Raw genomic sequence first — 20,288 nt, 5'->3', positions numbered from 1 at the left:
GCTGCTCAGCTCGGGCTGGACTCGAACCGCTGTTGCTCAGAGCTCAAACTCTTGAGCGAGCTCTTAACCAACTGAGCCACTCGGCCGGCCCTCAACTGGGACTTTTTAATTACCCTAAAAACAGTTACTACTGACAAAGGGTAAATGCTAAGTTCTTCCCTTTATTTTCCAATTTTCAAAGAGTTAGTTTAAAAGCCACCCAAATGGTGACAAATGAGTTTTTTCTAATTTTCTCCTTTGTTTTTTGATTATCAGTTCTAACTTCAGATTTTCATAGAATCAGTATGTTTTTGTTAACTATATTATTGATGCTCAGATTGTACCAGTTTTGGCTATTGGCTGCCGTTTTGAACTGCCTCCAATCTTATCCTGTTTATCTTTGAGGGAATCCCTTACTTGCTGACTCAGCAAGATAATACAGACTTTTTACCTACTCTATCTAGACATGGAGCTAGCTGTTTCTCCAAGGACCCCTGAATGATACTAGAAATGAAAGTCTAGACTTGAAGGATGTCATTGATACTTACTTGGTGATGTTGTTTCTAGGCCCATTCTGTGAACTGAGTTAGAAAATGCATATTTTTTCAAATCATAACATCATTGCTATTTTAAACTTGAACAGTATTCTTACTTAATTTCGAATGCTTGTTTTTTTATTTGTTTGTTTGTTTGTTTTTCCCTTCTTACGCTTGATTCCTTGGAGCAGTCTTGAATTTTAGCATTCATCAGAATGACCTGGACTGCTTGTTAAGCTTGCTGAGCCCAATTGAGTATGTCTAGGGTGAGACCGAAGAATTTGCATATCTAAGTTCTCAGGTGATTTTGAGGCTGCTGCTGCAGACCACACTTTGGGAACCACTGTCTTAGAAGATGGTTTTAAGAGTAAAGGGGTTGAGGCAAATTGCAGGTAATTTAGGAAAAAATAGCCATTTCTTTCAAAGATAGGACATGTACTTTGCATATTTGAGACTAGAATGGAGAAAACCAAGAGGCATTTTGAAGATCGTGGAGCAGAGGGTGTGCCTGGAAGCAGAAGGCTCCTCAAGCTTTGAGGAGTTACCTTTAGAGAAGGGTGGTGTGAGAAGTAGGATATTTAAGATGCCAATATTTAATTTGGCAACAGCTTTTTCATATCCGTGTCTCCTCAGAATATAAAGGAAGGAGGGGGTGGTTTGAAACAATTTGAATCCATTTTTTCCTGATATGTTTTTTATTTCAGATTAGGGTAATTAAACTCCCCTGAAGTCTTTTTAACTATAAGTGACAGGTTAGCTGATTTTAATAGAAAATTATAGGATCTTTGCTTAATTGCTAGTGTTTTAAGTGTATACATAGGGAAAACTTAATCAGAAAGGATAAGAATGAAGTCTTAATTTTAAGTGATTTGACTTTCTTATTTTACTCATGGATCCATCAGAAAACTTGCAATTTATATCTCATTAATAAAAAAGTCTATCTGAAAGCTATTTATTTAGAGCTAATCTTATAGGTAAAATAGGAAATTAGATTATGTAGTCTGAGAAAGGCGTGAGAGACTGGTTGAAGTTTCTGCTAACATTTTTGTCTTTGTGTTCTGAAAAGGAAAAAGTTGCAGTGAGTTACAATTTTATTACAGTTAATTAGGCATATTTCTTCAACATCTTCCCTTTAAATGGGCAGTGCAAGCAATTTTCAGATGTGCTGCATTTATTCAACATCATTAAACATGTTTTAAGTTTTGGGTTTTCTTTGTTTTGTTTTTTTTACTTAAGTGATTTTTTTTTTCATAAAACTTTTTCCCACCCTCTTGAAACCTGAAATATTTTGACCTTAAATAATTTGTTGGATTTTTCTTTTTAAGTTTTTTAGGGTTTGGGGGTGGTGGCAGGAAGTGGTGGGGGATTGAACTGAAAAACACATCATTGTACACATCTGTTATTGTTTTGTGCTGAAATAAAATACCATTTACTGGGCTGCTGAGATACCTGGAGCCATTTTCCCAAAAGGTCAGTGACTCCAGAATGCCCTTCTACTCTGTTTCTTATTTGTCTGCTTCTTAACTTTGATGTTCTAGACAGGCAGGTAATGAAGGGTTGGTTTTTCTGTTTGTTTTTTCCCCGTGTATTGCCATAGTTAAAAACCTTCTGCAGGTGGTTGAAATTGTTGGAAGTCAGTAATCACCACTTCATATCTGCATAGTAACAGCTGTGTTCACACAGATGGCTGTTAGATTCTAAAGTTCTTTTTGAGTCCTCAAAATTTATATTCAGCATATTTATTGGGTTGTCGGAAAAGTCATGATGCATTTTTGCAACGAAAAACAGAAAAAATACGTTATGACTTTTCCGACAACCCAGTATTTTTAAAAATTATTTAAAATTGGTCTGTGTAAAAGTAGAAGTTGTAGACTATCTTCATAAGAAAAGTGCTTCTATGCTCAGTTTTAGGCGAGTTGAACCCCCTAAACACAACATTACTAACCTATTTAATAAAGGTCAGTTTTCATGTGATTTGTAGACTTAATATTTCTGAATCATTAACTCTTAAGCAGATTTTTAAAAAGAACTTTTACTTTTTTAAGTATGCTTGATAAAAATCAATTATGTGTTTTTTAAATATAAGTATGGTGTAGTGATTTTGGAAAATAAAAATTAAGATCTTTTAGGCACATTATTTTTTTCATACTATTGTTCACGAAATGAACCCCATCTGTAGGTGAAAACATTTTTTTTCCAGCCCTTTGCTTTTTTTTAACTGGGAAAATTATTATAGTTTGCAGTTCGTAGCTTACTCCACAAAGAGCATATCTTCCTAATATGAAAAGTGCTCGTACAAAATAAGAAAAAGACAATGGTCAGAGAAGACAGCCCTTCACTTTTTAAAGAAACTTGAAGATGAATCCTCTTATTGAATGAAAGTAGAAGAAACCCACCAGCTTATTGTTTGTTTAATAGACTCCACTAAGACTCTAACATAAGATAAAGAGAAAAAGGTAAAAAGATAATGTTTATGTGTGTGGGATTGTTTTAGTATTGATATATACTGTAATCCTTTATCCTTCTGCTTATTCCAGGTAAATTTATGAAATTGCCAATATTATACAGACTACATGGCTACATTTGTAAATTATTGTCTTTAATTCATAACCAATATAAGCTTTTTTAACTGCAAATTTAATACCTTTTACACTTTTTTTTTAATTAAAATTTATTGCGGTGACAATGGTTAGTAAAATTACATAGGTTTCAAGTGTAACCACCCCCTTACCCTCTGGTAACCACTAAACTATTGTCTATGTCTATGAGTTTTTATTTGTCTTGTTCCTTTGTTGCTTTCAGTTTTATATCACACGTACAGTGAAGTCATATGGTTCTCGACTTATTTCAATTAGCATAATAATCTCAAGATCCATCCATGTTGTCTCAAATGGCACTATTTCATCTTTTCTTATGGCAGAGTAGTATTCCATTGTGTATATATACCACATCTTCTTTATCCAGTCATCTATCAAAGGACACTTTGGTTGTTTCCATGTCTTGGCCACCGTAAATAAAGCTGCAGTGAACATTGGAGCACCTATATTTTTACGGATGTTTTCAGATTTTTTGGGTAGATCCCCAGGAGAGGGATTGCTGGGTCATATGGTAATTCTATTCTTAATTTTTTGAGGAACCTCCGCACTGCCTTCCATAGTGGCTGCACCAATCTGCAGCCCCACCAACAGTGTATGAGGGTTCCCTTTTCTCCACAGCCTCGCCAACACTTATTATTTGTCTTACTGATGATAGCCATCCTATGAGGTGATATCTCACTGTGGTTTTTATTTGCATTTCTCTGATGATTAGTGTGGTTGAGCATCTTTTCATGTATCTATTGGTCATGTGTATGTCCTCTTGGGAGAAGTGTCTATTCAGGTCCTCTGCCCATTTTTTAATTGGATTGGATTTTTTTGTTTGTTTTTGAGTTCCTTGTATGTTTTGGATATTAGCCCCTTATCGGAGGCGTTGTTTGCAAATATCTTCTCCCATTCGCTTGGTTGCCTCTTTGTCGATGGTTTCTTTTGCTGTACAGAAGCTTTTTAGTTTGATAAAGTCCCATTCATTTATTTTAGCTATTACTTCCCTTGCTTTAACACTATTTCTAAAGTGTTTACTTATGCATGTACAATCATGGTAAATTGTAGAATTCAAGAAGATTTGGGGGGAATGGCTTCAACATTACGATAATCAAGATTAGATCTTTTCCCACCCTAATTGCAAAGTTTCATTTTAATTGAGTTATCTCTTGAAGGATTATTTTAAAGTTTAGTTAAAATACCTAAACTAAGAAAGGCATTTACTATATTACATGATATTCTTGCATGTGTGTTCGTTTTTTTAACTTAATTGTAAAGTTGAAGGGAAATGCTTTTTAAAATGTCTTTTGAATCCAACATACTTAAAATAGTCAGGCAAGTTAAAACTTTCTCTTTTCTTACAGATAAAGCTTCACCAAGAAGGTTGCCCAGGAAACGGGCACAGAAGAGATCCGTGGGATCTGATGAGTAAATGTTCCTTTGTGCAACAATTCAGTCTTTATTTAACCTGCCCTAATGTTTTTCGGCCTGATGGGAATTAGTGCAGAGAAGCCATATCACCATAGAAGGCAACTACTACTTATGTGTGGACTGAGCAATCAGAGTCTGTGGCGATAATATTGCTGAAAATGCACTGCATTCATTTTTCTAAAGTAACAAATTTGGTTTTTTTTTTTAAAACCATTAAAATCTATGTGTGTGCGTGTGTATGTATGTGAGCAGTTGGGCTTACCAGAATCATTGTCGAACTAACTGAAGGATGCCTTTAGAATACTACCTATAATGCTACTGTCTCTTCCTTTTTGATATTTTCTCCCCAAAATCAATATTTGCCCAATATGATTATAGATGTTCTGCCTTAGACTGATTTAAGAAAACAATTTGCTTTTTCCTTAGAATAGCTCAAATCCCAATTGATGGCACAAATTAGCATTTTGTTATTGTTGCTGGTTTACAACTAGTATTCTAAAGGCACAAGCAGGAGTAGTTGCTTTTTAGCAATACAATTGTTTTGGTATTTTGCTGTTTACTATAATATGCACCTTCAGAAAACTTCCCTAATGAGTTCAAGGAATTTGGGATCACTAGCAACAAAATTGTGAAACATGAAAGTTCTGCTGATTTTGGTATATAAAATCAACCCCATTCTCTTTTTTATCTAAAAGAAAATGGTATGTTTGTGGAAACTGAGTTGTTGTGTTGTCCATTGTTATTTTGTTTCTGACCCAAGGGATAGCTTCGGGATGATTTTAGACCTTAGTTTTTTTTTTTTTTAAGATCATTTTTCTCTCCTTAATAGAAGCATTTTGCTTAAGAAAAGTTGCCTTGGTCTACAGACTAAGCCAGAGGTCAATTTATAGGGGCAGAGATATAGTCCAACTAATTCTAATTTGTTTAAAAAAAGTTAGTTGGGTATTTTTTAAATGGCTAACCAATTGCTTTTATCTAATCTTTTAGGGATTTTCGTTGTTGATATAAATGTTTTTTAGTTAACCTGAAGAATTCTAAAACTGAGCACTTAAGATCTAAGAACCAAAATGAAATTGGACTTCATAAAATCCTCTTACAGAGTTATGCTTACAGAGTTACTAAATTAAGTTTGGCATTATTGTCAGACTAGATAAAGGGTAAAATATAATAGTATGAACAAATAAGAGGCTTTTCTCTCTGTCTTTAAGCCATATTCTCACGTATATTTTGTAAGAAAATGGTAAAAATGAAATTTTAGTGGCTGTTTAATTCCTGATTGTCTTCATTATAATGAACCGACCCATCTCCATTATAATTCCCACCTACGCCCATGCCCACACAAAGACAATGAAACAAAACAAAACAAAAAATCTTTCCAAGTTGTTAAGTGTTTAAACATCTGAGCCAAAGCCAATGATAATAAAATCGAAGTTATTGTATAGTTATTAATCACATTGCAAGTAGGGGCAAAGGGCGTCCGATTATCTGTGTTGGCGTTGCTGAACTATAAACTTTCTATACCTGTAATATACAGTGTTTGAGTTTTTCATTGGGCTGTATGATCTGTAGTTTATTTTGAAAAGGCTCTATGAGCTCTAAGAAACTGCATGGTTTTTTATTTAATGTAACATAGGAGACCCTCCACCTTCTCAAGGAATATATTCAGAACATTTTTTGTGAATGTCCCAAGTTTGTGAAACTACTAGAACATAATTCAGTGAGGTGTAATTACAAAATTTAAATGACCTCTGGAGATTTCTGTTGAATACCTGGTGATACTGAGGCAATGGCAAAGCCACACTGAGTTACAGGTGCCAGCCCTTCTGACTCCTCAGTAGTTAGCCTCACATGCTAGCCCTTCTACTCCTGAGGTTCACATCAGTGCCTCTGAAATTCTCATGTTTTATTTTTTTATCATAGATTGGGAACACTTGAAAACTCAGATGCCATGGGGTTTTGTCCAGTATGTGTTTAGCAGAAACTAACTCCATAATAAATGGAATTCAATTCCACACATGGTTTGTTCAAGCACACTTGATAAGTAGCCTATTTTTTAAATGTAAATATTTGGATGACGTTTTTGTTTGTTTTGATATATCCATTTGCTACGTCAACTATGGTTTCAGAAATTACCTTTTGAACAACTTGATTTGAGAATCTGTAAAATGAACTAAGAATCTTGTGTATCGATTCAGATGTGTGAGAATAATGTGTTCATAAAGCATGGATCTTGCTTTGGTTGTATAGCTTCATCATTCATTTCACGGTCTTGCGTAGTAAGTGACTTTTAAGACTATTCCTGTCCCCTAAGGTGTTGGAAGGGGAAAGGGAAATGGGAACTCCAAGGTAAAAGCCTGAGGAAAATGGAAATCAAAGGGAAAGGAGTCCTGACTTGATTTTAGTGAAGTCTTTAGTTTTAAATAAGCTTCAGGAAATAATGACTTGGATAGGAAAAGGCAAATTTAGATCTTTAAAAAAAACCCAAAAGATTAAAAAGCCACTGCCTTAAAGGTGTGTTTGCAGTGCATCAGCCCAGAAGTGTATTTTGGCTCTGGAAGAAGTAGATGGGGGTAACATGACAGCGAAACCTTTATGTAATGACTTGGTTATTTTGGAGCTACAGCAGTAGGTACATGTGATAATAGGCAAGATTCTTACAGGGCATTCAGCTCTTGTGGTACAGTGATACCCATACCCTTGGTAGGAAGGAAAATGTACTTGATTAATGCATTTAAATAATGATGTAATTTTTTTTTTTTTTACCATGAACTCGGCAATACACATCTCGCACCAAGATTTTGATAGGTTGCACCCTTGATTTTTCAGCCTTAATATTACTCCAAAATTAGATGTTAGTTTAAATTTCAAAACATTTCCAGGTACATTTGAAGTAATTTACCACAGTTTGGGACAGTATCACCGATAGCTGTAAAGTTAATACATTTGTTCTAATTTTATTAAATAAAATCCTACTTTTCTTTGAACTATCTCCAGCTTAGTAAAGAACAAGTTGACACATAAACAAGGCCCTTGTTACTGATATAGTGGAATGTTCGGTTTTGTTTTTAAGCTGATCCAACATCTAAATAATAGTTTCTTTAGGACTCTTACGAACTTTACTAATTAGTATTTGCATGATTTTTATCCTTTTTCATTTACACAAAACTTGGACTTTTACAGTAATTATATAATTTAAAGCTCTGGAGTTTTTCTAGATTTTGGGATTATTTAGGAATATGGCATTAAGTTTGGGGTACCATTTGCTGCTTTTTTTCCCCCTCAGACAGTAGGAGAGGAACTCATTTATAAAACATCATCAGTCCTGCACTGTGTTGGGCCTTTTCATTCATCATCTCAAAACCACAACATCCCACTGAAGGAAGGTGATACTGTTCTCATTTCATAGATGGAAAAAACAAAGCCTCCTGAGTTCAAGAGCTTGCTCAAGGTCATACATTGAATATGGATTCAGAGCTGTCTTATTCTAAAACACACACATTCTTTTCCTTGCACTATGTTTAAGATAGAAATTTTGTAAAACCAAGCATTTGGGCAGCTTACAAATACTTGGCTTTCTTTTGGGCAGCTTACAAATACTTGGCTTTCCAGAATCCAGCAATCAGTTCAGATAACCTCCATACTGAATATAACACACACACACACACACACACACACACACACACACGTACAGGAGTACAGAAATGCCACTCAATACCAGAACACTGTAAAACCCCAGAGTTCTGAGCTGTTATAAATTGGTTTGTGTGGTATGTATAATTTGAAATTTGACACTTCATTTTTTTATACAATACAGTTTTCCACAATACCCTATTTAAAATCTCTAGCAATGACATACCTCTTTAGATGTCCTCCTGATTAACAAAATCATGGTCTTTAAAAACATTTTCTTTAAAATAGATTTCCTAGTTTAATTGGGTTTTCAAATTATAAAGCATTGAAAGATTCACCTTCTTGTTAGAGATGAGAACGAAGTATCTGTTCCTGGGTTATACAGCCAAATAGTGATAGAACTGGGATTACTGTTTGGCTTCTGTCTTGTCTTCTTTCTGTTCAAATAAGGCTTTCCTTTACTAGACGCCATGGAGCATTAGAAAGAAAATCTATCACCTAGAGATAATGAAGGACAGCCCTCATTTAAAGTCCATAAATCACAGCCAAAGATGATTTGACTAGGGCTTTTTTTGTTCCCCTGCTGCCCCTTATGTAGATTTGTGTTGCAGTACCTATGATAATCTGTCATCCTGTTGACATGTCTGTCTCCCTCTGCTGGACTGTCAGCTCTGTATCTTGTCGCCCATTTATTCTCAGCTTCTAATTAGCAATTATCAGTGGAAACCTATCACAAGTGTTTAAAGAAAGAAGAAAATGTGGACCAGTTTTTATTTGCCATCCTCCCATGGGATGTGTTCAGAAATATTCCTGGTGATGGCCCGTTTCATTGGCAGCTCTGTGAGGTTGCACAAAGGTGGCATTTTATGCTCCGTTGGGGACTAGGACGTGTAGTCAACTCTGGCCTCAAACCAACGGTGACCTTCCGAAGGCAGCTCGCCTCTGGAGTCTTGCTGTGTGCTTTCCCCAAATTGTTTGAATCTGTTACCTGCGTACTTTTACCTCGTACAATGTTATTAAGTGATTTCTTCCTTAAGTATAGTTTACTCAGCAAAAGAAAAAAAAGCTAAGGTGTAGAATGGACTTGTGTCAGGCTGCCTGAGTTCAAATCCCAGCTCCCTCCCCTTAGTTGGAGGCAAGTTACATAACCTCACTGGCCTTCAAACATTGTGTGGCACTTAGGAAGCCATGTAAGTGACTGCTGCTCCTGCTGCCACAAGCACATGAGCGGGGAGTGAATATGCCACTTTTTGGACTTCCATGTGCAGTGACAGTTACATTCTACTGAATAGATAAGGTAAACAGTATTCTCTTTTAACTAAAGAGTAACAGTATTTAGATGGCCATGAAATGTGGCTAGCTCTGAACTTAATAATGAACAGGAGTAATAGAGCTGCCAAGGGGAGTGTTCATTGTCATTGTAAATCTGTCAGAGCCTGCACATCCAATTGAGCATTATCTTCAGAACACTTAGAGAGGCTACGTGTTTCCCAGTGCTGCTACTGCTGTGCAAAAACATTTTTGAAACTCAGAATTTCTTTCGACTTCAGACTGTGAGCCACCCAAAGAGAATCAGTCATAAATTGATTTCAGAAATCTGTTTGTCTGGTCACCTGTCCTATTCACATTGGTCAAAATAGGTGCTCAAGCTCTAAAGGCATTTTAGAAAGCAGTGTGAGAAATATTTTAGTCAAGAATTGATTGAGCAGATGTGTATCACGCATCTGCCCTGTGCCCCTCCACTGTCCTGTAACCCTCACAGCTACCCTAGGCAACCCGGTTATCCATGGAGAAACAGCCTTGAGACGAGAGGCCCCCGCGGCAGCTTTGGTCTGTTGCTCTCTCCAGCTTTGCTGGGAAAGGTATATGAATCCCTTGTCAGGGAGCACATTCACTTTAATGCACAAAATAGACTTACCTGGGTTCTGGTTGCACCTTTTAGGATTTGCTTGATAACTTTCTCTGAGATAGGCATCTGTCTGTCACTGCCTGAAGTCAAGCTGTGTTTATAAATACTCTCAGTGGCTCTCTTGAAAGGACCCATTGCCATCATTCGCGGTGGTCTTCAGTACATGTGGGAACAGGACTTCTCTTCCCTTGAACTCTCCTGGCTTATTGTGAGAGTTGCATGTATTTTAAGGTCTTGCGTTTAATATCTCCTCCTGTTCATGAAGCCGAGTTACCTTTTTATGGCTAAAAATGCTGTTACATGTTTTTTAAACCCGCCCACAAGCTGATGGCACTGTCTCCACCACGTGGGAAGTAAGGTCTAGAGCAGGCTGTCATGTGCTTGTCCCGACGCTGTCTGCACACTGGCGGGAGGACCAATGAATGGCGGGTGAGAATGTTGTCGCTTGACTTTCGAACTTAGTTGACTTCCTCTTGGATAACACACCTGGTTTATACCGAAGCCCCTGCCTAGAATTACTCTCATTCTGGTCACTACGATGGCTTTTCACATGTGGCTGGCTGCCCGGTAGATCTGGTTTCAAGAAGTCCTGTCTGTATGTGTGCTGTCGTGGTCACGTCTAGACAGTGGAGACTTCACTGTGCCGACTGCAGTCTACGCAAGGCCCTCACAGCTGTTACTGACTTACTCCTTGTCACCAGGTCCTGTCTGTCTTCCAGATGCTTGAGAGATTTTATCTCCAGATGTACCTCCTGTCCTATCGCCCTCTCCACCTCGGGCTTCTTTCCTGTTGTGTCCACCTAATAGAAAACCTTCCTGTCTTGAGTCTTTTGCATGATTCTTTTGCCCCCCCCTAGCTGAATTCCTGTTTTGTGTGTTGTTTTTCCCTTTTTGTCAAAGTATCTCCTAAGCTGTTGGCTTCCTTTTCTTCACCAGGCTTTCAATCTTTTAAATTTCCTTCAATTTAGCACTCCCCCACCCCCCCCAAAAAGAGGCCCTGTTCTCTCAGGGTCTCATGGCTCCCTACTTGCTAGCCTTCCTCAGTCTCCGTTCCCCAGCCTTGACTTGTGCATGTAAGTAAGCTATTGAACACCAGCCCCCCAGGCTGCCCATACCTCTATGACCTGCTCTGATCTCCTTTTCGTGTTTCCGCTGAGTAACCCCAAACTCAGGCTCATTGCCCCTCTCTCAGTACTGGCCTTTGGAGAGTTCTCTTGGCAGTTGTCATGGCTTCATCTGTTAATATGCTTATTACCCCAGTCCTAATTTCCTAGACCTAAATAATTTCTTAGTGCCATTCCGTGACTCATTTTCACTTACATCTTTTATTGTGACCCCAAACCAACAAATCACAGATGTTTATTTTCCTCCATAAACTTCCCCTGTCTTGTCATTCATCAGTAAGTGACTCTACCATTTACCCAACATTAAATCTTAAGGAGCCCAAGTCTATTGACTTAACATCAGAATTTCATAAATCCTTAACTAATTTTAGCTCTGCTATGAATTAAATTCGATTTCTCCACTTCAAAATCTAACAATTTAAGAACTTTAAAGAAATCTGAATTCATTCAGTATAGGCAAAATACCTCTGGTTCAAAATATATCTATTTCCTAATTCACTGCAGGAGGTCTCGGGTTTGCTATTTTAATTCTAGTGCTTGCACACTTGAAATATGATTTCTGTCAGTGTTTTAATCAGGTTATGATAAAACTTTCTTCTGAAGTGTGAGGTTTTATCTGTTGACTGAGAATGTCATCTGACTATATTTTAGGACTTTCTATTTAATGAAGATGAGAGTAGTGAACCCATAAAATGTGTGCAGCTTTGAGAAATGTTCCTGCTCTGTAAGTATCTGGAAATAACAGTTTTTCCAGTTTGGTAAACCCCAAAGCACCCTTTTTTCGTGGTTGCTTCCATCAGTCTGACCTACCACTTAAACTGGTCTGCTGTCCTGTCAAATGTATCTTTTTACATTTACATATCCTTTATTTAAAGGTGACCTTCAAAGTATTTGTTTGCAGTTTGAAATGTTTCCTAAAGTGCAAAAGCATATCACTGCTAGGTCTTAAAGATAAGCACAAAGTGTATCTAACATATTAAGCAAAATAAAATAAAAAAACCTACAATATTGATCTTAATTTTCCCCTGTAATTTGTAAAAAGCTTCACACATTTTCTGCATGTAAAAATGGAGACATTTTAAATAACAAAGTCTTGTTTTAAGATAAAGACGATTTCAGATGAGTTTTACATGTGCTCTTTGGCTGTCAGCTAGTTAACTTTCAGATGATGGTCCTAAGACACCCCCCGCCACCCACCTCTCCACCCACATACGTATTGAGAGTTTAGGGTTCCAGTAATTGTAGAGACAGCATAGTCTGACCACTTAAACATTTTTAAGCAAGCAGAGATGGGCCTTTGATTTAACTTCCTCTTCTATGTATCAGTCAGTAGTACCTTTCCAAGATTTTATTATATGTGGTAGAACTGAATTATGCATTCTTCATAGAAAAAGTAACTTTTGATTAGAGGCTGTGCAAACTGGATATTTAGTCCTTGTAACTATGTAATTAATGTTTTCAGTCTTTTCTGCTGAAAGGAAGAAAATGAATCAAATTTCATTAGGACAGTAAGAACCGGCATTTAAATTTCTTTTCTACAGTGTTTGAAACGCTCAGTATTAAATAAATTTCAGATTCATCCAAAATCTATCTGAAAATAATATATTCAAAATGGTAAAGCAGTCTTTGTGGTAAAGTAGTGGGTGTTTTTCCTTTTCAAAATGTTTATAATGGGCATATATTTTATAACAGAAAAAATAAATGTAAATATTACATTTACCTGAGCCTTCTGTGATAAGTATGATAATCACAGTGTTGTTGGCAGCTTCTCTGTAGCCCAAAAAGAAAAGAGCCCTTTTTAAAAACTTGAGTGTATTGTCACTTGATATATTCTAAGAAAGTCAAGATAGATTATTGCTGGAAGATACTTGAAATTAGTTTTCCTTTGAAGGAACCCAAGCTTCCCATCTATATTTTAAAAAATAAATAAGCCACCTGTATGGACAGCTGGGTTTGTGCCAGGCACTAAGTGCCACCCCTCCTGCCCCACCCTTTGCCTCCCAGGCCCTGGGCACACAAAGGCCGATGGGTCCAGTCCTGCCCTGCCGGCTGGAACCCTCCTCTGCCCTCCAGTTGCACTTCGGTGGACACAGTCTCCACCATCACCCGAAGACCCTCCAGGATCTGGTCCTTGCTGCGTCTCGCCCCTCCGCTTCCCTCTGGCCCTGGACTTGGCAGTGAGTCCCTTTGCCCAGGTCTCAGCCCCCACATTTGTCCCCTGCTGTTCGTTAGCCTTCCCTGACCATCTTACCTCATCGAAGGCAAGCACCCACCTCACACCACCATCTTGTGCTCAGACCCTCACCACTGTCTGGAGTCACCTTGTCCTTCGATTGCCTGTCACACTCTTTTGAAATGTAAGCTTCATGACAGCAAGTATTTTAAGTCACCAGATCACCAAGTCTAAAAACAGTACATGGCACATGATAGATGTTTAATAAATATGAATTAATTATCACAACCATACACTGAAGTAGGTACATCCCCATTTTGCAGATGATGAAATTGAATACCCAAGTTAAATAACTTACCTAAAAATCACTCAACTATTAAGGAGCAAAGCTGAGCTTGGAACACAGAGCTTTCACCTGGTTCTGCTGCCTCTTTATAACATAGGTTCTCAAGGCGGCCCCCTAGTGACCATGTACTGAACACTAAGGAGAAAGTAGGGTGGAGTTGCCGTGCTCTGGGTTCACATGGGCCAAGTGTCCTCTGGGCTCATATGCACAACACTTGCTCCTGTAGGTAGCTGCACCTTGAGGATTCTAGAGAAGAAGGAGCCGCTTCAGTGGCCTCTTGGTTGTACAGTGTAGCACCACCAGGAAACGTTGACCAAAACAAAACCGAGGAAACTGGCCAGCAAGGGCCCGGGAGCAGCTACGAGTGACTAATGTGAAATCCCTTAGGTGAGTTCTAGAAAAGGTGAAACAGCATGGAGGCCACAGCCGGAGCTTCAGAATGAGTTGGCTCCTAAACTGAGTGAATTGTAACCTTATATATTTTTCCCTTAAATGCATAATGACAAGCTTAGTGAATTATATAAATATCACATGGACACAATTAAGTAAGCCCTCCTGGGTGCACACAAGCTGCCCACCGACCATTATGAGAGAACATCGTGAGGAGAGAGATACCAAAGGAAACAAGAGTGCTACCCCCCTTTCAAGTAGTGTTTCAAGTCTAGAGACTGTATCATTAAGACTCAAAAAGGCTAAGTTTCTTATAAGGGAATAATTCATTACTTGCGACTTGGTTTTTGCTTTCATAATTTAAATCTGTAGTTTCGCTCTGCAAGAATTCTCCAAATGATAGGAAAGTTTTGAAAGCAAGACTTACTCCCCGGCTCCCAACACCCGTCAGCAGGAATGTGCTTTGCTGCCCCCTGCTGTTCATGAGTGGTACAGCGGCCAACAACCCGCTCCCAAGGCTGCCCCTTGGCATTGCCAGGAAGGTGGAAGACTGGCAAGAAGTTAAGCCTGTGTTAGGAGCCCTTCGCTCCTAAGGCACACTACCTGCTGCAACCAGCCTGTGCTGCCTGTGCTCCATGCCCACCTCAAAACTAAACATCAAATCAGAATAAAAAAGACTGCTTTTGTTAAGACATCAATGACATGATTTGGATTTTTAAGCTATTTGAGTGATCCTGTCAGTAGAAAAGGTGAATCCTGTAAGAGACACCCCTGTGGGTCACCTGTGGAGCTCGCCGACCGCACTCAGGATGTGTTCTCCAGATGCATCTTGTCTCTCAAAAGAGAAACGGTCTCAGGACAGACAAAGCCAGCCACCCCTCTACTTGCCTCCATCATGTCTATATACACACATGTTTATTTTGGATGAGCTAACTAAATATTATCACTCATTGGACATCGGTATAGTGTTATGGTGAATAGCTGTTGGAATTAGCTCTTGTTTGAATCAAGACTCACCTACTTACTGGCTGGATAGCCTTAGGCAAGTCACCTAACTGGTCACCTCAGCCTGTTTCTTCATCTGTGAAATGGGGACAATAGTAACTAGAGTTATTAGTTATTAATAGCCAATGAATATTTATAAAGCCTTCACTATAGGTCAGGTGTTGTATTGAAGTTTTAAAGATATTGCATTAAAAAAACCCAAAAACGATCCCAGTGCTTGGCCCAGAATAACCTAATTTTCACTCCGAGGGATGTGTCTTTTCCTCATTACCTAAGCAATTTTCATTTGTCAGCCAACTAAAACCTGTCATCAGCAACTTTTTTTCCTGAGAACTGTAAAATTCTGTTGAAAAGGTATGGACGGTCCTCTTATTTTTCTCTGTACTGAGTGGAGCCTCATGTAAAAGTCACTGCGTCCATTGTTCTGCTCCATGCTGGACTCCGTAGGGACACCTCCCCCTGGCTCGGCCCCGGTGGCCCATCCTGTCTGTGGACAGCTCAACCGTCAGCTCTTTCTTGAAAACCCAGATAAACATCCTGGTGGTCTGTGTCCTAGTTCTGCTCCCTAGGTCACCTGAGAAAAAAACCTGCTTTCTCTACCTTGTGAGCGCCCTGCATATATTTGATGAGATCTATCACCTTTTCCTTGGTCAGAAATCATCTTGTATACAGCCTAAGGTAGAAATAATAACCACCTCAATCTACATGGATCTTTTTTTCTAAAATATTCCCATAGGGTAAATGTTTTTTTTCAAGGAAGCACTGCCGTTATTAAGATGATGGAAATTGTCTGGCCACATAAGTCCTTACATATTTTATTGAATAATATAAATTAAAGGGTCCCAAATGATTGAGATACAGGGTAAAAATAATTGCCATTAGTCCTTTCCCTCCAAAATGCATTTCTTCAACAGTTATTTCTTGATCTTAGGCAGCATTCAAAAACTTAATTGCGTATAAGATGGTGGAGTGGGGGCAGGAGAGGCGTGTTGCAAAGTGCAGAGTTCAGGGCGCCATCCCCAGGGCTGCTGACTCTAGTCCTGGGCTGGGGCCCTGGAGTCTGCATTTTAATAAGCACCACTGGTCCTCCCAAAACCACACTGCAGAACATCCCTTGGGCCTGAGGGCACTGCTTGGCTGCCACATGTGAGCTGGGACCCGGCCCACCCTCAGGAAGCCCGTACCTAGCCTGGTGGCAGGATAGCACACGGTGGTGGGGAGCCTGGACTAGAACCTCCCTTTTCCTTGTTCAGAAGTGGGCTGCTCACTTGCCCCTTCCTGGTTTTGCTACCCTCTTGTCAGATGCCTGAGAGGCCAGCTGAGATTGGTAGTGGTGGTGGTTGACCCTTTCGAGCACATCTTCTCATCCAGGGACTCTTCTAAGCATTTTACTTGTATTCACTCATTTCATCCTCAGGACAACCAGCCCTATTTACGTAGGTTTTAATATCACCATGTTACAGCTAAGGAACTTGAATTGAAGCACAGAACGATAAAGCAACTTGCTTGTGGTCACCCAGCTAGGAAGAGACAGTAAGGCCCCCCAATATTTGGACACAGGCAGTGGGGCTCCACGAGTCCTCCTCCCGTCTGCTCTGCCATAGCTCCTAGCCTTCTCCTGGGGTCCTCAGACCCATCAGCCAAACACCCACTGTCACAAAGGCCCCTGAAACTCAACATGGGAACTGGATGTCGTCTTTCCCTAAACTGCTTTCTCCTTCAGTATTTGTTCAGTTGGTGCCTGCACTCCCACAGGAAACTCCCCTTTACAGGTTCTCCATCCTCCTACCTCACAGCAGTCCCTTAAATCCAATTCTTCTCTGCCCCGCTTGCACAGCCGTGCTGTTGGCCCTCGTCCTGGATACATGGGAAGCCCAGTTCCTGATGTTAAGGACACACTTGACGAATGCGGAAGCCCCACGTGGCTGTGGTGCTAGCGTGGCCTCAGTGCAGTGAGAGCTTGAACCCAGTCTCCTGATGCCATCTCGTCCCCTTCAAACCCACCACCCACAAGCACTGCTGTGATTGTCTTAAAATGGCCTTCTGTTGCTCTGTCCCCTGCTTAAAACCTTTCAACACTGCCCACAGCCTGCAGGACACAGGCCAAAACCTCTGCTGTTTGCCTCTGCCAAACCTTCGAACCTGATCTCTCACTAGGCCCTGCTTTGAACTTGTGCTCCAGCTGAACTGCGTGTCCCCACCACCCCACACACCACACCCCTGCCTCCTCCCTCCCTTGCACAGCCTGCCCTCCCCCTAAGTGGAAGATGCTGACACCCTGCCCAGTTTGGGGGTAACCTTTAATGTTGATACAATTTTAAACTTACACAAAAGTTGCAAAATAGTACAAAGCAGTCCCCTATACCCTTCATCTTCACCCAGATTATTAATTAACATTGTACTATATACACACACACACACACACACACACTTTTTTTTCTGACCTATTTGCGAGTAAATTGCAGACATCATGCCCCTTTGCCCCTGAACACACTAGAGTTTATCTCCGAAGAGCAAACACAGTCTCTGACATAACCCAATTACAGTTATCAAAATCAGCAAATTTGACATTAATGCAATGTTTTCTAATCCACAGGCTATGATCAGATTTCACTAATTGTCTCAATAATGCCATTCCCAGCTAGTTTTTTTCTGGTTCAGAAGCCAGTCCAAGATCACGTGTTACATTTAGTTGGCATGTCTCCTTATTCTCCTTTTAATCTGAGACATTTTCACAGCCCTCCAGGACACTGGTGTTTTGAAGGAGTGCAAGCTAGTTGTTTGCAGTGTCCCCAGCTAGAGCTTGTGTGCTGTTTCCTTGTGATTAGATTTATGTCAAGCCTCTTGGGCAGGAACAGCCTGGAAGTGAGGCCATGCCCTTCTCGGTGCAGCCAACGAAAAGGCACCTGGTGCCACCGGCTTGTCCCTGTATTGTGATGTTGATACTGGTGACTTGGGAAAGGTGGGGTCTTGTTGCCTTCTTCAACCTCAGTTTTCTTGTCACCTCCTGGGAAGAAACTTTCTTAGGATCCCCGCTGCCCCACAGCAGGCACCCACAGTTAGGTCAGGAGTCTGTTCCTGTTCCATAGTGCTTTGGGCTGAGCCTCCATTCACAGTGGCTCGATTGAATCGTGGTGGCCGTGTGCCTGTCCTCCCCACTCTGCAGCAACTTTCATGAGTGCAAGGACCACGTCTTGCTCACCATGGCAGCTTAATAAACATTCGTTGAATGAATGGAGGAATGAGTGAGACTGTCTGGGAGCTGATGCGGTTACAAAGGGCAAAACCCTCCAAATCTCTCCAGATGAGTCTTTGTGGGGTTTGTTCTGCTTTATTCATGGAGCATGGCTAAGTTTTTAGATTTCTTTGTATGCCAGATTCTCACTGAATGCATGAAAGTCTGACCGAATCCCAACATAGAGACACAGTATTTATCCTTCCCTTTGGAGGTCCCAGAATGGACTAATTTTGAAAACTTGGAACCCCACTCCTAGATTTTTCATTTGTTTCTTCATGGGAGGGAGGGGAGATTCTCTGGGTCTTACCTCATGTGAAATATTTGGACTCGTAAGAGCAGTGTGAAGTGTCTTTCTTAGTAAGACAGGCCCTGGCCCGTTGCCTCTGTCCAGCCACACATCACACACCCCGGTCGGGAAGTGATTCAAGGGCTGTCCTGAAGCCTCTCAAGGGATCACTCTCTCCCTTTGTTGTTTCAGACGCAGGAGGAGGGAGACACACTGATGCTGTTATCAGACCTCTCCTGCAGCCCTGCCGTCTTACGGTGTCCAGGTGCCAGGACTGCACACTCCGCCAAGGCTGCCACAGGAAAACCCCTGGACGTGTGGTTCCTGGACACTGGCCGTCCTTTCTGCACCGTTTTTGCTATTTGTGAAACTTAGGACAGCACCAATCCACTTAGCTGGATCCTCAACTGGCTCCTGCGAGATGTCACTGCTGGGAATGGCTGTGTAACCAGGGCTCTGTGGAGTAGGAGTAACAGCTGTTGTGCATTGTTCCTGGGTGGAGATTTCGCAGCCAATCAGGCCCCCTTTGCCAGCCAATAGGAAGGGGGATGTGGGTCCCCCGCCAGCGAGAACTTGATGAGCCCTATGACCCAAGCTGTTAGTTCATTCAGTTCAGCTTGCTCTTAGCCCATCACATAGATGGTGACTGAGGTCAGGAGACAAATGGCTCTGAGTGAAGTGAGCTCATGAGCCCCTGTGACATGATGGTTGCAACATACACCTTAGCAGCTTCCAGTATCATCTTAAGGAGATGTTCAAACATGAGCTGGGCAGGGAGGGGCCTCAAAAAGGCTTGGGCAACTGCGGCAATCAGTAGGGCCTCCGGTGGAGGAAGAGCTTGGTGCCCAAATGGAATAAAGCTTCGTGTGAATACAAGTAATCATGCCTATCAGTGAGTAGGGTCTTCTACCCTCCACTTTCTGAGGCCTGGTTTCTGTGTGTGGGTGCTCAGCATGGGCTCCCTGGGCTCTTTTATTATGCTGACATGAATTGAGTTGCATTGCATTAAATTGAATTGGACTGAAATAAATTGAATTGAAAGGCGTACAAACAAGTATGAGCCTCTTACCGAGTGCCTGTCGGGGTTGGGGGTGTGGATCACAGATGCATAAGACAGTCCATGTCTTCCCTGCAGCTGGGCCTGTAACTGTAATACGGTGGATTTGTGGTGAAAACATTTTTGGGAATGACAGATAGAACAGGGAGGGAGGATAAGAGGCTTCAGGAGGAGGTGGTCTTTGAGCTGAGCCTTGAAGTACAGAGTGGGAATGCTGGCGAGAAGGAAGTAAAGGTAATAAGGACATTACAGACCCAGGAAGTAGCAGGAGCAAAGGCACATTGTGTTTGAGGAATAGGAGATGGCAGCGATGAAGCAGATGGTAGCTCTCCAGCTGGCAGGTGATACAAATAGACCTGGGCACAGACACTTTCACGTGCAGAAAGTGCATCTCAAACGTGGCTTGTGAGTCACATGCATCAGAATCCTGACAGCAGAATCTCAGGGAGCTGACCAAGGAATCTGCATTTTAAAACAACTCCATACGTGAATTCAAAGTTGGAGGCTCACTGTCAGGAGGTGGGGTGAGCCTCTGCTAGGTGATAGGGAGCCCCTAACTGATGCGAAGGTGGGAGCATCAGGATTAGTTCCTGTGTCAAATGACT

The 20,288-nt window shown here is 40.7% G+C and overlaps 1 protein-coding gene across 3 annotated transcripts in view; it reads left to right on the top strand.

Annotated features, from left to right (window-relative positions):
• SSR1 (signal sequence receptor subunit 1) overlaps positions 1-19,681 on the top strand; it is a 38,503-nt gene extending 18,822 nt beyond the window's left edge. For 2 of the 3 annotated variants that reach the window (XM_019666549.1, XM_019666550.1), the window contains 2 exons: positions 4,459-4,522; positions 18,819-19,681. In XM_019666549.1, the coding sequence (XP_019522094.1) occupies positions 4,459-4,522; positions 18,819-18,843 (89 nt within the window). In that variant the 3' untranslated portion in view covers positions 18,844-19,681. Of the gene's footprint in view, positions 1-4,458; positions 6,764-18,818 lie in introns of those variants that run through there. The other variant, XM_019666551.1, reaches the window with a different exon arrangement.
• The last annotated feature ends 607 nt before the right edge of the window (positions 19,682-20,288 follow it).

Source organism: Hipposideros armiger, unplaced genomic scaffold (assembly GCF_001890085.2).
Source record: "Hipposideros armiger isolate ML-2016 unplaced genomic scaffold, ASM189008v1 scaffold_474, whole genome shotgun sequence".
NCBI classification, from domain to species: domain Eukaryota; kingdom Metazoa; phylum Chordata; class Mammalia; order Chiroptera; family Hipposideridae; genus Hipposideros; species Hipposideros armiger.
The sequence above is the reverse complement of the archived record's forward strand: the minus strand, read 5'-3'. Positions and strand labels throughout refer to the sequence as shown.